At 39.9% G+C, this 18,196-nt stretch overlaps 1 protein-coding gene across 2 annotated transcripts in view; it reads right to left on the bottom strand.

Annotated features, from left to right (window-relative positions):
* Window positions 1-18,196, bottom strand: part of khdrbs3 (KH domain containing, RNA binding, signal transduction associated 3) — a 117,990-nt gene that overhangs the window by 59,935 nt on the left and 39,859 nt on the right. For both annotated transcript variants that reach the window (XR_005073177.1, XM_037090694.1), the window contains exon 2: window positions 6,108-6,226. Coding sequence is in view for 1 of the 2 variants with exons in the window: in XM_037090694.1 (XP_036946589.1) it covers window positions 6,108-6,226 (119 nt within the window). In the remaining variant the exon portion in view is untranslated. The remainder of the gene's footprint in view (window positions 1-6,107; window positions 6,227-18,196) is intronic.

Below are 18,196 nucleotides of genomic sequence, written 5' to 3'. Positions count from 1 at the left end.
ATTTCCACCTGGATGGAGCCTTGATCACCGAGCTGTGCCGTCTCCTGAACAATGATTTGCAGAGCCAGATCACACAGTCGACTTCTCTCTGTGTTACTACAGCTTTTGTGCACCCATTCCACCTTTCTGACAGGTTGTGTATCGGACACAGCGTCCGGGATGTTTGTATGGATATCTCAGTACACAGTCTGCGCTTGAACAAAAACGCTGTTTTCTAATCAAGAACAAAGGGTGACTGTGTTCCTTTCGGTATAGCGGTGCAGGGGTCATATCGACTCTTTAAACATGGGCTTCAGGCAGAGAGTATAACAGAGTAAATTTACAGGAATGTAACAATTACACAGGCTGTGAAAGAGAAATCAAAACATGACAAGCAAATATGAATTTACTCTGCAGCTTGTTTGAGACTCTATGCAACCAGGGACACATTTAGACACTGAGCTGAGGGAAGAGCAAATGCCCATTTTCATTTAGACGATAGGATGTTGTCTTTAATTGGAAATTTAAAAAGACCCAGAGACTTGGATGAATGAAAAATTTTTTTAAAAAATTGGTGGAAACGTTCTTGGTCTGAATTCAAATTCAAAACCAGTACACTGCACAATTCCTCTGTGCTAACCAACTGATCGAAGAGAACACCTGAGGAAACTCCTCCTCTGACATCCTCTTCAAACATCCATTTAATTAAAGATTACTTTATTCATTTCGGTATGTTTACGACTGAGTGTCAGATATGTAAACAATGTGTATCACTCCAATTAATGTCCCGTGGGCGAGTTTCTAGCTTAATCATTCTGTCAGTCAAAACTAAAATTAATTAAAGCAGAAAAATAAATCTCATTTTGCTGGCAAAGTATGCCTTTTTCCAGGTTTTTTTTTTTTTTTTTTTAAACTAATTCATGTTTTTAAATTGTTTCTTTTACACCAGCAAACATTCTTGCTGCACACATTGAAAAGGTCACGTTTGTCAGTCCCCCACGTAGCTTGGGGTTACTGCATCCCCAGTATGAGTCTGGTTGGGGACCTTTATTAGATCTCTGTCGCTCTCGCTCACTTCTTTCTCTCCACTGTCTGTAATAAAATGCCCCCAAAAACAGGTTTACAGGAAGAACTGGTCAAGTTTGATCAAAGTCTGGATTACTGACTGAACAAAGCAACTCCAGCCCTCAGATTCCCAGAGAGCCCCACAGGGCCCAACTGGTTTATGACAATTTGATTTACTGTGATTTTGTCTTAGAGTGTGGTAAAAGGCACCATAACACAATAACATAATAAGGGCCTCAATCTGTGTGTAATTAACTGACTTATATATACTGCTAATTTCACTTGCCAATTACCTTTAAATGGGAAACGTCAATACTACCTGGACTGTGTCTTTTCCAGTCATATATCACATACAGTTATATATTTCTGTACATAAGTTGTAGGGAGGTGGTTTTGATGGGGGTTCAAAGTGCAGGGTGCAACTTTGATAACATACACACCCAAAAATCTGTCGATTGCAATTCAATTATATATTTACATTGGGCAAACCTGAGATATTTTAGATAATAGAAACAATTGAAATTTCTTGTTGCATTTCATTGCACAAGACTGACGTGTGTGCACCTTTATTCCGGTTTACAATCATCAACACAATGTGTTAAGAAATTACATTAAATTGTATTATTAGGTGCACCTAACTTTTATGCTAGTACCCCTGAATGAAAAGTTAGACTCACCATTTCAACCAGTGTGAAAAATAAGTTTGGGTTAGCTCCTTGAGGTTTGGGTGTTTTCATGTCTGTCGTTTTGTACATTGGTCCAAACCAAAAAGCAAAAAAAGTACACTAGTTCTAGTACACAGTTCTGGTCTGGATCCAGTCCACACTGACTTTTTACAAACAACCCAAGCGGGGTGAGCATAAGGTTATACAGACTGTCAGGTAACTCTTTGATCAGACAATTTTGGCGATTGCCATTCTGCATTATCATGACCCAAGTGGAGAAATAAAACTCCACTGCAATTAATGCAATTCTAATGTTATTTATGTTCTTTGGTTTCACAAAGACCTCACAAAGAATAACAGATTATACACATGTTATCAGACTGCAAATCTACTGTATGTTTTGAATAGTGACTAACAACCGAGTGGTGCAAAAAGCAACAATGACTTCACATCACAGTCAGAGACTGTTACCTTGAAATGATTAAACATGAGCACATGGCTCGGCTACAGACCACTAGTAAGATTTCTAATAGTTCCTGAACAGTTTGCCATCAAAAGATTTATTTAGGTTTTTAAAAAAGTGCTCAAATCAAAAACCTATCATCAGAAATCCTGTGGTTGGTCTGCTTGTTTTCACACCTCAAAAGCAACCGCCCCAGAGCCTGCACGGAAGCGAACCATGACCTAACTTTCCGAGTGGTTTCGGTCCAGTGGTTTGATTGACACCTTCTCACCAGCCCGAAAGAATTGCACTAGTGTTGGTTTTAACCAAACCAAACAGGTTAGGTGTGAAACTATTTTCCAGCAAACACTAAAATTGTAAGCGTGGTTACTGTAAGCAAAGCAAATGCAAGACTATTTTGACTGCTTTGCTTCTATCTTCATTAAAAGTGTTTCCTCATTACTTTCATCAGGTGATATCAATGTATGTATCTCAAAATTAGTTTGCTGTTGCAAGTAATTAGTCTTTAAATGCTATTTCTATGAGAAAGGGTTGGATCTTAATGCCCGGTCTTGTTAAGACCTTCATTAACAAAGCTTTATTTATATGTTTTTTTTGTAATTAAATCATCTGAACAAATAGCTAAACAATAAAACGGTGGCCATGTGACGTTTCAGCATAAGAATTATGTTCACAGGTACACAGATATAGAAACAGATACAGAAAAGGGTTAACAGGGTAGAATGAACACGAGGCTTGCACTGTGTTGATCATAGGTAATGTATTGGCATGATGTAATGATATTTGTTTGGCATTATTTTACGTTCCTGACTATTTAAAAAGAGATCATGTCGATCTGCTTTATATTTGTTTGAGTAATGCCAGCAAATGTCAGAGTCTTAATCTGGGCATTTTGACACATCAGCACCCAGTCGATGTTCGAGAGGTGCACACATCTCCTCGTATGGGCAATCCGCCGACTATATGAGTCTCACGGAGCACATAACTGTAATCCCCGCTGTTTATCAGAAATCAAAATCCTTCTGACTCCTACTGTGATTGATGCTTTGGGGTTTTGCTAATGCTGTAGTTATCACAGGGGATTATGTGATATACAAAAACCTGCCTGGGCTCCTGTACTGCTTTATGTCATTAGGCTGTGTGAGAGGATTGTGCTGCTGCTGCTGTCTGTAATCACCAGAAGAAAAGCTGATGTGTTTAATCATAGGTTGTCTCCTGCTGCTCTGTTGTGGTGTCAGTTGCACAATAAATAAATAAATGAATAGGAAAAAAAACAAAGAAATACAAATAAAATACAAAGATAAAGAAGCACTGAGTGAAAACACACATAAACAAAATTTGGATGGATGCACCGTAAAAGCACAATGTGGATGATTAGAAGGACAACAGACACCCGTAGATAAAGGATGTATGATTAATCATACTTAACTTGAAGGGGGTATAGGGGGGGGAGGGTGGCACATCTGAGATCTTTTTTATCATTTGCTGAGTGTAATACTGCGAGCTTGGCGAAGGTGTGCTTACAGAGTGATTTTGCTGAGGACAGCAGGACAGCAGCGACAGCAGAAGGATAAATCACTGCTCCCAGCGCAGAGAAAAGCCACAGTCTGAACTGGAAATAAACCAGTGGGACTCCTTACGCCTCGCTAATGGCCTGCGGTGCTTTCTGCCAAAAGATGCTCTCTAAGAGAGGGCCCACAGATCCGGCAAATGTACAGATGAGCGCTGATAGTGCATCCTTTTTCAAAAGGTGGGATATTTTTAGTGCCTGAGTAGGAGTGACATTATGTGTCATACTGCTTAAATCATGATATAAAATCTTAGACTCTCTCTTTTCCAGTAGACAAGGTTTCAATTAAAAGCAAAAAAGCATTTGTAAGACATTGTTTGCTGCAGAGCTTTCTCTACAGTATTCAAGTGTCCATCACTCTTTTCAGTATCTCAGAACATCCAAAAATGTGTCACTATTGGGTATTAAAAATCATCGCTGAGGAAAAGCTCCATTTTATCACAGGAAATCAGCACCGTGGAACTTGCGGTGCGGTGTCCTTGCCCACCTCATTTTGATAAAAAGCGATGTTTGCGGAGGATGGATTTATCCTCCCTCCATGTGCTACTAAATGGCTATTTGGAAAATGTCTGTGCCACCTCAATGCCAGAAGCCAAAAGGTGATGCTCGCAGCTCAGGAGAAAACCCATTCAAGTCAGACCGATCACTCTTGCCATTGCTAGCTGTCAGATGGAACAAATTGAATTTGTCTTCCTTCGGTGGCTTGTTGGAGCTCTAAACAGCGTATTAGCGTCTCTACTTATCAAAGCTGTCAAAGCAAATCTGTTTAGCTGCGAACCTAGGAGACTCAGATCAGCCTCCAGAAGACACTGCGCGCGTACCTACACAGACCTCTGTGATCAGTGAAAACGTATTGCAGCTCCTCATCAGATGATGACTCTCTCTCTCAGAGTTAAAGTCACCCAGCAAGCACTGATTTGGTCATTTGCAGGTTCAAAGACATTCAAATATCTGTGTTGAAACTAGGCTAAGAAATCATTCTGGAGTTTATATATCTGTTGTTCCATCGAATTTTCGACCGAGTGACCAAGTATTTAGAGCATTCTCAACCAGCCAACGTTAGCACGCACTTCACTAAAATGGCAAACAGCACGCCGACAAGTATGACATGATTAAGGGAGTAGTTGAATGCATTCGCACAAATGCTAGACTTTATACTACTGGTAATTGATTCAGTTCTTTTCACGCTGGGAAAAACTCCCAGCGCTCAGTAGTTTTCATATTTGAGAGACAATTATTTTAAATTAAAGAGTGTTGAGAATGGGGTTTGTCACAGAGCTAACACGGCTCCATGTTGGGTCTACAATTAAGTGTTAAATTAAAATGTGGGTGTGGACTAATATAAAACCTGGTATATAGCTGAATTTAACACTGCATTTTTAACTGTATGTCATTAAATACTAATGATGTTGAGAATAAAATGCATGGTTGGGGTTAATTAAACCTCAGTGCATCTCAAAAAGCTTTGTTGCCTCACTCATAAACTGTCTGTCCTCCTCCATCCACATACTGCAGGTTACCGCTGTCCTTCCCCCGGAGGCCTGATGTGAAAACTTGAGTGATGCCCCCGTCTAAGTGCGTCCCCTCTCACTTTTACACCAGCCTCCCCATCGTGTTCCCAGCAGGAAATCCCTGTCATGCACAGAGCATGTGGCTCCAATAAATGCTGCAGCCGGTGAAGGCAGCTGAGGCTGGAGTGCTCTCAAAGGTGACAGCAGTGTTATCACTCAATACGGCTTCACGTGGAGGTCAGCGCGAAGCTGACTGCCCTCGACTCTATACGTGTGACTTATGTGCAGCTTTGCAACCGTGCTCTCCCCCTACAGGCTGTTTTTACTGAAAAAAAAAAAAAAAGACAAAACTTAAAAATAAGTGCATGTATGGCAGGTATCCTAAGAAATCCACTGCGCACTCAAGAAAATGAAATCCACTGCGAGATAATTCCTTTGAATCATATACTCATAAATATTCATTGACAAATTAATATACCGAGACACCAAAGCGTCATTGACCAAGGTCAGTGTAATAGAGAAGGTGTGTGTGTGTGTGCGTGTGCAATAGTAGAGTGAGAATTACGGTTGTAACATCTCAAAAGCTTAAACAATTCTTTAGATAGAAGGCAACATCCCTGATATAGTCCTACCCCAGTTCTGTCAGCAGAACTCTGCCTGTACTTCCAGATATGTTACATCTAATAACATAAAGCATCAACAAAAAGTGTCAAGTGGCTGTTGTAACGAATTTAAATCAAAACCAGAGCTACTGTAGTTGGCTTCATTATCTATAAATAACACGATCTAAAATTCTCTATCTGAGCACATCACATTCTTGGAGAAGTCTCTGGTGGTGGTAGTATAGCACTTACTTTAGGAAACTGCTTGACTGGTATTAAAACTTTCTGGCCCAGTTTCATGTTCTTGTTGATGACGACGTCGATGAACTTCTCCTCTTCTTTCCCCTCATCTTTCTGAATTTTTTCGATCTCTAGAAAGGCGGAAGAAGAAAAGCAATCAGTCAGTGTTGACAGGCAGCAAACATGCAAGATTAAAGAAACCGAAAATAAAGCGAGGAAGTATTCCTGAAACACTCAACAGAGAGAAAGATAAAAGGATCATAACGCAGCTATGTCTGCAATATGTGCAGAGTCAGGACATGGTTAGCCAAATGATTTCCATGTTGTTTATGAATATACAGCATGTCAAACACTCAACCCACAGAGAAAATGCACATAGGTTTTATTCAGATACTGTGCCATCAAAAGAGACATCAGTACTTCTGTAATGTAATGGCGAAAATACAGTGGCTGGGGCCTGCTCTGGTCTGTGAGAGCTGACCAATCAGAGCAGACTGGACATTTTTTCAGGGGGGCGGGGTCTTAAAGAGACAGGCATTCAAGCTGAGGTGAATAGAGGTGCTGCAGCAATGGACAGCATGAAATATATGTGTTTTTTTTAAACATTTTCTCATAGAAACCCAAAATAAAATGACAAAACTGATGATAAGCATAATATGGTACCGTTTAATAGTCAGGGTGGGTTCAACAGTAAAAAATAAAGCGTAATTTTCTGCAAGCTTTTCTTGACAAACACCAGTTCCTGCCAGCCAGAAGTATCAATCTCCGAATGCGACTTTATCTGAATGCGGATAAATCGTTGCTTTGTCGTTAGCGAAAACAATATTGACCTTGAACTTGAAAAAGGAGCCTCATATAAGAAACAATACTAAAATCAAAAGCTGGAAAAGTCACGTGAGATATCGTGTGGATAGCTGTTGCTGGAAGACCATTGTCCATGTTACATTGCATTCTGAGCTCGATACTTCTGGGCTGCCATGACGGTGGCTAGCAGAACGAGCAACTGCTAACATGAGTTGCTCAAAAACTTTTTAGTAAACTCTGTGTACACAAACAATGTTCTCAATGCTCGTGTTCATGTGTAGAGACCCTGGTGATACTACGAGCCTTCTTAGTGTTTTAAAAATAGCGATTTTGATGCTATCGTAAAAGTGCCTGTAGCACTTCCGTTGAAAATGTGTTTGACCCAAATACGGGAATACAGTAAATCTTAAAAGTGTCTCTTTCATTTTAATTATGCTTTTAGATGAAGGTTTGACTCAGGTACACATTTTGGCAGAAGTTTTGCATTTATACAGTATTTTCCAACACAACTGGTCAATTGTTTGATTGGCTGATTCAACTGATAATAGTTTCAGACATTTTTCCTGCAAAAACACTGAACACTTTTTTATGGATTGAACTTCTCATATGTTAGATTATGTCTCTTGGATATCTTCGTAAATTAAAACTCTTTGGTACTGTTGGTCGCAAGCATATTAAAGACATCGCCATGGGCTCAGTTGAGGTTGGTATATTTATTATAACACGGAACTGAAACTTAAAAATCATCTGTTTCATTGAAAAAAGAATCAGCGGATTAAGCATCAGTTGCAGCCCTATGCTTAATGCATAGATATGAGATTGCTGATGATGATACTTCTCATCTGCGAGCAAAGGAGGAAGAAGAAAGACGAAACTTTCTCCCTTAAGCTGATTGATCTGCTGCTGCTGCTGTCTATAAAATGTCAGGGGAAAAAAAGGCTAAAACAATTTTCCCCAGATGACGTCTTCAATTCACTTACTTTGTCCAACCAAGAGGCCGGAAGATGTACAATTTACAATGATATACATAAAAAAAAAAAATCATATTCTACAAGGTGGAAATATGGAATGCATTTTTGCCCGACAAGTAGTGAACCAGTTGTCACGGCTGTTGTTGATTTATTTTCTCTCAATTCATCTTTCTTTCTTGGCAGTAGCTGCAGATTTGCTCAACCCATTCAGGCCTTTTAAACAAACTCTGTCAATGCAGTTGTTAATGACAAAGAATACACGCTGCCTTCAGCATCAGTCACCTCGCCTACTAGCTGAGTCTCCATCACCATAATACTTTGTAATTTCAGCACAGACACCAATTTACTTGCACAGGAATAAAAATGATGGGGAGGACATTGGAGCTTGCACCTCCAGGCTACCAAAAATACTGGCTGTCACGCTTCCTCTTATGGGAGAGGTAGACTTTGATGTATTTGGAGATGTAACCTTGAACGTTTAATCAGATGGATAACATCTGTGTTTCAGTGCCAGGAAAATGGTTTTGCAGAGAGGGCAGCTGAGAGGAGCGGGGAGGCTACGACAAAGACTCCAGGCTAAAAGCCCGGCAGGGGAAAGGGTGAGGCAGAGGGCGAACTCCATCACAGATTTATTTCTCCTGTTGAAAATGATTTTTTCAATGGAAATAGAATACGATCAGAATGGAGGAGTCATGATGCTTTAGCCTTACAGTTTAAATCTGGTTCGGAGTGAGATGTCGCAAGTGTTTCAGAGATTCAGGTAAAATAAGCTCTGTTCCAACCTGAAAACGTGATAAACACACACACGGTCAAACACATCACCCCTTTCCAATTACACCGGGTCAGAAATGAGCTGAGCATATCAGCCCTGCAAACCAGAAGCCAAAAGGGCAATAGTGAATTCTCAACACAGCTGAGCAGCATTATATCAGTGGAATGTAATTAAAACCCTTGATATGAGTTTTAACGAGGATAAAAGAAGTATCAGTGAGATGAAGATATCTTTAAGCTTCCATTTATCCCAAGGGGGACAAAGAGTGCACACATTCTGAGAAAAGACAACATTAATATTAATGCATCGCCTAGCAACATGCCAACACAGAGTTTGCTCCCTCCACAAGGCGTTGTCCTCAAAACATTCAGGCTCTGATGTGTTGGGAGATGGTGACTCAGATTGTGTTTCAACTGCATCTAATTTCTTTTTCTTTTTTAAAGCTTACAGCAGTTTTTTTTTTTTTTTCCCCCGACGTGCCCTCAAAGAAAATTTTGCATTTCAAGTCTAAATAAACCCCAACAGGGTACTGCAATCAATCAGCAGGTGTAATAAGCAGCCAAACTGCAGCTTCAAATGAGCTCACCCTCCGAACACAGAGTCAGCTAGTGTGAATTAACTCACAACACTTCCTACAAAAGATCTTGATTGTGAGAGAAAATACAGCGATGTGGACGGAGGACTACGTCCACCTCCTAGTTAGAAAGACATTCAAACATGCATTACTGACACAAGCACAAAGTGCCGGTTGTTTTCTTTTTTCCCTTCCAGTGCAATGTGACCCGTCTCCTCTGCCTGCGAATGGATGGTGAAAAGAGTGTGAGATGTTCTCATTTGGTTGTTTGAGAGAGACAACACAAACCTTTAGTGAATCAGGGCTTTTGAATCCTGGAACTCATTGGAAAATATCACTGCAAGTTTCTTTCTCGATTGTTATGCTTGCTGTCTTCTATGTGAATAGCCGTCCTCTGTTCTGCCACAGTGTTGACTTTGTGTGAAGAATGGAAGAAATTCAAAGGCTTGGTGGAGCTTTTAAAGCCAATGTGTTCAGAGACCCAAATGGAACGACTGAATGCAGTATCAAATTTGAAAGATTTCCTTCAGGTATCTTGTGTTCGACAGCATGTTCTTTAGAGGAGCCACTTAGCCTTTGTATTGTTGTATATGTATGTACATCCTCTTTCCCCTGACGAGGGCTGCTATTGTTGTTTTCTCCTCCTGTTTTTGGAGTTGCACACTTGCAATATATCCTCAATGTTAACCTTTTCATTTTTGATGCTTTAAAGTTCTGGTTTATTGTAGGTTGGGGGTTATTTCACTGGATGTCATAATTTCCCAGGGATCAAAGTGAGGTCTAATTGCTTCTTTTCCTGAACACACAGTCCAAAGTTTTTCACTTGAAGAGTCCCTGAAGCACTTAATCAGTTACCCAAATTGTTGGAAATGTATTGTCCTTTGATCAACTTATCAATAAACTGGGTTATATTTGCAGCTCTACTATATGTACTACCTGATCTAAACCATTTTATTCCGATCGGAAACCAAAAGTTAACATGCCTTAAACCATCAGTAACAATCTTTTATTGCACAGGAAATCTGTGTTCCTGATAACTCAGGAAGCTTCCCTCTAGAAAAACTGCAAAAGAATGGCACTTAAAGCCAGAATTCCTACTTGTAAACACGATTTCATGAGGCTGCAATTGTCTGACATCACACAACAATGACAGGAGGTAGGATGTATTTGTAGAATAAACAATTGGCATCAGTCTATCGGAGGGGATATTAAGATACATTTCCACATATAGAAGTTCCATAAAAGAAAATATATACTGTAATGGCATCTGGTGTTATTTCTTCTCCTCTATTTTATTTGTATATATGCAAGAAGGCTGTAATGCTCAGGGGGCAATTGTGCGTATGCTACAAAGCAACGCCATCTCGTCAATGTCAGACAAGTTTGCTGTTGGCTCCGTGCACCTGGAATACTTGGGGTAAGATGTTGGAATTTTCCGGAACGAAGCATAAGAGCTGGATTCTGGACTCAAAGATGGGACCTGATCAACTAATTGAAAATGTCTTACTGTACACAAAAGAAACTTTTCTGGATTATAGGCGTACGTACTTGCAATATACACATTAGTGCCTCAACCATCATATCAAGGTCTCTTTACTCATCCTGGCCCAAACAATGAAAAGGTTAATGGACAGTTTGGGCAATACATTTATGCTGACCATTGTTTCTCCTCTGTTAAACATGACAAAACTGCAGGTCTCCCAAAAAGTATTTTGAGGTTTGGGAAGTCAAAACAGGACAAGAAAAGCGTCCCTTGCGCCAAGCCCTTTTTGAACTTTCTGAAAAAGACAGCCAGACAACTGAGCCCACACACTTTTTTTTAAACATTTTTTTCTTTAGTCATTTTATTTTTATTGCGTACAACCCATTACAACACCATGATTACCGTTGAGGATAGTCGAAAAATGTGTGCCATAATTGCCCCTTTCTATGACAACAGGTTGTTCACCTGGCCTTGAAATGTGGTCATTAGTGGCAACATGTTTGCACTATCTCTCTCTCTTTTTAAAGCACACACCAACCTTCAGGGCCAGTACAATGAAGAGAAGAACTATGTGATAAACCCGTATTACCCTTTGTTCTTCGTCACACCAAACCATTATGGAGCCTCAGAAAATCTATATGACAAAATACTAGACTGCTTTACTATTTGTCTGGCAATCCCAGATCAGTGCAATAACTTGTTGATTACACAACCACTACAGTCTGTTGTTGTATTAAACCAGACTAATACTTCAAACAGAGACCACTACAGCATCCCCCTTTTTCCAACCTGGCCTCCTGGGCTCGTATTGGTAGGGTTTTTTTCCAGGGTCCGTCCTGCATAAAAAATGTCATCTTTACAACCTTTGCGCGCATTAAAAATATATTTACAGTCTATAAAACGCGTTCGCCTGGCCGATGGCACGCGACAACGGGACACCACCCCAGCTGTCTGCTTTTCTATTAGAAATGGATTCACTTAAAAGCAGCTCTGTGATTTAGGCCTCCCCATTTAAAATTCATAAGCTGGGTAGATTTTGTGGGATTATGCATGACTTCAGCTGCGGGCTGGAGAGTCGAGTTGATAACGGAGGCAATTGGGTCATTAAGTCTCACAGTTTCATGTTGAGGGGGGAGCTACATCGTAAATACAGTAGCTGCACACCTGGTGTATCCCTCGTGACTGGACACGATGGAAGGGGAGGTTCACAACTGCTAATGAAACCTTGGGTGACTTTGTGGGATGTGTAGTGAATTTATTGTTATGTTTGTAACGCAAACATAATAAACTCTTTCAATTAGTTTTGCAGTGTATTGTGTTGTTGTTGTTTTTCTCCGAATATATTTAAAATGCACATAATTGTTATCTATCTTTTTTGTGTGTTTTATATTTTGGTAAAATACATCTCATCTGCCTAAAACACAAGGTCCCCAGAGTTAGTCATTGTAATTAAATAATTAAACATAAACTGTATGGCATTGTGAGAAATAATTAATTAATTTAAGCTGCTTGAAGCCTTTATGCTATGCTTTGTAATTTAATTGTGTCATATTTAATGACTGTCTTGAATAACTTTGTTCTGAAGCTCAGCACCAGCCAGTGACAAAGGATGCCAACAGTGGCAACTCAGTTTGATTCTAAATTACACCAGTTACTGAAACACAACTCATGTCTATGTCTATACTGAATCACCAGCAAATACCAGTTAACCTAGCTTAGCACAAAAGTGGACACTGACGGATTGCTGCGGTAGTTAAAAGTTAAAATCAATACCTGGAGGTTTGAGTGACAAAACGATGACAGGGGATTTGATGACAAAGCAAAAGCTATATCGCCTTTTTTGCTTAAACCCAATGCTAATTTAGAACCATGAGCACTCGTCTTTCACCATCTTCATGCTTTTAATGTGAAATGGGGTGCATTAGCATTAATTAATACAGTGCTCTACTGGTAGCAATTTTTCTTGTGTTGAAAGTCCAGTGGAAAAAAAGTTAGAAACATATTAGCTGTTTTGGAAAATGTTCTGGCAATCTTACTTTACAGTTGTAAAATGTTCTTATAAACACCTCTAAGGAGGAGAAGACAATCTACTGAACCTACTGGGAACATTGTGCTTTACATTTCAATCTAAGGGAACGTTTACATTGAATTATTCAGGTTCCATTTCCCATAACTGATTACCATTACTATCAAAGTGGTTAGGGCCAGTGTTGCCTTAACTTAAATGAGAAAAATAGCACTGGGTAAGCAGTTCTCTAATAAGGCAGTGTTGGTGCCCTTAGTGGTGCCACTTTGGTAAACAATATGTGTGAAGTAAAGTTCAGCTAACAAATATAATGAGAATTACATTCTCCCTGGTGTATGCAACGATTCACATGCTGATTATCCAAGACCTCATGGTGGCTTTGGATGTTCAAGGGCATTCTGACGCCACTTTGAGCCTCAAACTATGGATGAACACGGCAGAGATTTTGAGCTGCAGATCTTCTGACACCATTTTATGGTATGTGTGAAACCTGTGGATGAGACCAAGGTGGCATGGAAATGAATGAAAACCTCGCTGGTGTTTTCTTTCACAGAGTGACTGGAGCCATATAACCTAATACCTCAGTTCAATTTAGTGGAACTGACTGGTGCTTTGGAATTAATTGTACATAAAATGTGTTTCATGCCATGCGTTTTTATGTTGGTGGCTTGACCTACAGGTATTTATCTAACTTTGGTATTTACCTAACTCTGGTGTCTGTGGGCAGTGTGCGCTTTGCACACAAACCTTTTAAAATGATGGAAATAATGACTGTCAGCAGTTGTACTGCTGTTATGTTCTATTTATGCACAGTCTCTGGGTCTAAAGTAATAGGAGAGCTATTTGATATTTCAATTAAATAGCATAGTACGGTATCTTTTATTGCGTCGGATGTAAAATGTGATGTGTTGAGTTACTTTTGTTATCTCGAGGCGATGCCGCTTGCATTCCTAATCATGAAACAACAGCATAATTGACAATTTTTCTGTATTCATTTGTATGTTCATGAATGTTATTAGTGTTTGCGCCGCTCTTCATTTCACCACAGCACAGACAGGATGCACCTGCATAGGAAAGCTTAGCTCTCAGTGTTCTTCCTTGCGTAAATAACTGAATTGAAAATTGGAAGACAGTGAGTTTCTCTTCTGCTCCAGCAAGCGTCTGAAGCAATAAAAATAAATCTTGTCTAAATAGCACAATGGTAGTTTATCGGCAGCTTTTCCGCCACTTCCTTTACACAACTGATGCTGCACGCTGCTGTCTGCCGCAGACAGACTCATTATTTTGTTGTTTTGCAATTACGGGTCAAATGAATGAAATGCTCAAATAGGAATGGTGCATCATTATTCTCATTTTCCAGTGTCTATCCACCAGAACATGCTCATATAAATCCAATCAAAGGACACCGAGGTCACTCAGAAAGCTGAAATATTCAAAGTGAGATGTAAGAAAATTCAAGATGGTAGCTTGTTAACAAAGTAAAACGTCCAGTACACATTTATAGGGTCACTGCTAAGTGGGAAAGATGGTGAGATCTAGTGTTGCAGCGTTATACTGGTTTCAAAATATACTGTGGTATAGAAATTGACTGGTATTAATTTGCTCATATATGACACTGACTGCTACAGAGTACATGTTTTGATAACCTGAAACTATTTATCTAATACAATATGTAATATGCTTTAAATCCCATACTACTGCAATGATAACAACATTTAAATCTGTTTTTTTTTCTTTAGTTTTCACTTTGCTTATTTAATCATAGATATCTAACACAAGGTGGTCAACTTTGGAATTCAAATGAACTTTACATTCATTCACTTATAGGTATGTGTTATAAACACAACAACAAGAAGTGTTCCCAACCAAAGGATGAGAAGAGATGCTCGGATTTGTCTCATTTTGTTTTATTTTTGTGCTGGCATAAACATGGAGTGTTGTATTCTGAAAATTAACCGGATGTCATGTTGTTGTTTGGACACTGGCATTTTTATTTAGGGACGTTAATGACCTCTTTACTGCTGTAGCATTCAATTCCTCTGTTATTTTAGGTATAACTAAGGCCGACCTGCTTCATCTATGTGTTAATACTGAAACCCATGCTGTCTTGACATGTGAGTACCGAACTGAGGTTTTCCAGCCTTAATAAATTAGGACAAACTACACGGCTTTAGACATTTTTTATGTTGTTGCTTCATCCCATAAAGACTGCAGCAGACTGACTGACTGCCGAGGGTTTCAGGCAGTATGGTCAGTGCCAGAAACAGTTTGCCCCACACACATTTCATGTGTGCTACCAGTGTGACCACACGCATTTAGCGTGAATCATGGTGTCAAGGCTGTGACCCTTGAAAGAGAAACGCTCAAGAAAAAAAAAAAAGAAAAAAAAAAGAAAAAAACGCCTCGACTCGCTCCTGTCCTGAAATCTCAATTTCACTCTGGCTCCTCCATTGCCTTGACAAGGTCAGGCTGGCAGCAGGAATTCGTCTCGCCCCCTAATCTGGAGATTACATTCTCGGCGGTCGGGCAAGGCCCTCCCTCCTTCCCCTTCCCTTTCTGCCTCTCTCCCTGCAACCCTGCCAGCCTGGCTCTCTACTGCGAGGTAACGAGCCAAGACCCGCTTACAGTGTAGAGATAATGTCCACGGATTAAGACAGAGAGCCCCTCGAGTGGTGCCTCTTTCATTTCAGTATCCGGCCTGTGAAGCATCATAAATATATCCAGCCAGTCAGGGACTCCATTCTGTGGATCACTGTGGAAGTCAAGCTCATATGATCTTAATCCGCCAAACTCAGTGGTAATGGCGAGAGCATTAGACAAATACAAAGGAACATTCTCACTGCAAAAATCATGGGATCTTTAGGAATGCTCTTGTCACCCTCGGGGTGAGTCATAAATTTAAAACAGTTTTATAAGAACATTAAAGTTCCCTTAAGAACCCCTTTGGGTGGCGGGGTTGTTCAAAGGGCGTGAGCTTTTTTCCTTTTCTTTTTTTTTTATAAGGGTTCAGCTCACCTCAGAGATGCCAGATACGCTGCAGGCTTCTACCTTGTGCGACAGCATTCCGTACTTCAGGCCTGTGTTGTTTGCTTATCATTAGGATAGTTGCAGGGTGCATTCATCTTGGCACCTGTTCATTTAAAGACGTGTGCGCAAGAAGATTATCAAAGTGTTCTCAACCTTCCGGTGGATTTTGCTTTACAAATCTGCCCTCATCCGTGAAATCACGAGCAGCTGCATTAAATAGCAAAGTGTAAGAGATAGAGGCTTTATGGGATAAGACACTGACAGTGAACGTGTTACAAAGTTTCCAGAGCTGAACTTGCTGTTTGCAGCACTTACTTGAGGTTCCCTGTGTCTTAAAATACAATTGAATAAACTATTGATTGGCATTGAATTAAAAAAGAAAATTAGCAAGTCAACAATACATTAAATTCATCAAATATTATCTGGTGCTTTTAAGAAGGTTCCCTTTGAGTGTGCAGGATCCCCCAGCCTGCACGGTAAAAGGTAGAGAGCGGTCCATGGAGGCAGGTGCAGTGAGGTTCAGAAGAATCCAGCAGACATAAAAGGAAGTGTGTGTGTTTGCGTGGGCATTTTTTTTTTTTTTTCCTTTTAGCGGCAACCAGACTGAGCTGAACACCCACCTCCTGCTCCTCGGATGATAAAGATGTCCGCTGTGCAACGCAAATATTGGACACAAATCGATGATACAGCTAAGTTGCCGTATCGTGATTCAAGTCTCACTACTAAGTGTCGTATAGTAACAATACACTTTCTCATACTTTATCATATAGCGTTAATATAGTGTTTTTGCTGAGCTGACAGTTTACTGCCCATTAATGTAGATCTACCTAAGAAAACAAAACCACTGATCATAAAAAAATCAAACATTGAGCATCCCATCACTTCACCACAGAAGTGCTAAGTGTATTTATGGATATTATCATAAAACACATTGTATAACCTGCTGACTGTGCTACGTTCCTAAGCATATCTATACTACATTCAGAGCCGTCGTCTAAAACATGCTGAATACGAAATGAGTTTGATCCTCAAACATCCTATATAGGTTAATAATATTCTCCCATACATAATTCAAACTATTTCTTGTTATAAAATATTCAGTTTTAACACAATACATTAGAAAACATCAAGCCGCTCGCAAGTTTCCTGAAAGCAGCAGTGAGAGTTTGCCGATCGATCAGAGAGGGGAAAGATAAACGACACATGATTAATTAGATTCAATTAAGGATGGAGTGCAACTGAAAACATACAGCAGCTGCCCCTCATCCAAACTGGGCTCATTTTGCTCCCCTGTCAAGTCCACAGAAAGTCGTGTTCTTGCTCTTTAGCCAAGGATATCTGGGAAGTTTTAAATTGAAATACTATATGGTGGTCGCTGTAACAAAAAGGGAAAACGGTCAATTCAAGCTCATGTTGTGAACGAGCTGTGAAAAAAAAGCTGAAAACTTCTTGAGTCAGTATTTCCTCAACTTAACTCAAATTGTGAGGACTAAAAAAAACTCAACTGTGGCCCGGGTACCACCGAAAGCAAAGACTGCGACAGTAGCTGCTAGCAACCAGCAAGTCTACAACCTTCGCTTTGGCTAAAAACACAGCCATATTTGGATAGATCACCACAGCACGAGCACATGAGTGAGTCTGAGGATACACGTGCACACAAAATGCCTTTCACTGAACGGAAAGTTTAACAAAGCTCAACAAATTTCTCATGAAGTAAAAATTTTTGGAGCATTTTACCACATATGCCTTGTGCCATACTTCAGTTTTATGACATTTATCAGGCCAATCACTGTCTATGGTATTTCCAAACTTGTAACTCCCTGAAACCAACCCCCCCCCCCTTGACTCGCCCTGCACTCTGGGACCCATGCTAATTCTGTGTTCAATAAACAATCTCTTAATCTTTGTGATGCTGCCGTGAGTGTACAAATGGAGGGACACCACCGGAATGGAAGCCCTATAGATTACTGTGCAGAATGTGGGGGAACTTTCATAGTGCACTAAACATTTCTGGTCTTTCACAACAAACCAGTGATGCAGACTTCTCATAAAAAATGTAAGTAGGAGTAAAACAATAAAAACAATTAAAAGAAAATATAACATTGCCTCATAAATCCCCAGCAACCCAAAGATCCAAAATCGATTTGAAAAGACATAATTTATACCCTTTTTAAAGATGAAATCTTCACTTTGGATGCTACGCTGAAGTGCTAGCACGCATCTCTCCCATCTGAAGTGGTGCACAAGCTTGACCTTGGTCTTGGGCGTAATTAAAGTCTTTTCAAATCAATTGGGAATCTCATGGTTGCCAGAGACTTAGATTATGCCAAACGTTATTGTTGTTTTTGGTTGTTTTTTTGCATTTTTTAGTACTCCTCTACTTCAGTTGTTTGGGAGAATGATATAGCCCTGTTTCGCTAAATATATAAATCACGTAACACCCA

This window comes from Acanthopagrus latus, chromosome 3 (genome assembly GCF_904848185.1).
Source record: "Acanthopagrus latus isolate v.2019 chromosome 3, fAcaLat1.1, whole genome shotgun sequence".
In the NCBI taxonomy this organism is placed as follows: domain Eukaryota; kingdom Metazoa; phylum Chordata; class Actinopteri; order Spariformes; family Sparidae; genus Acanthopagrus; species Acanthopagrus latus.
The sequence above is the reverse complement of the archived record's forward strand: the minus strand, read 5'-3'. Positions and strand labels throughout refer to the sequence as shown.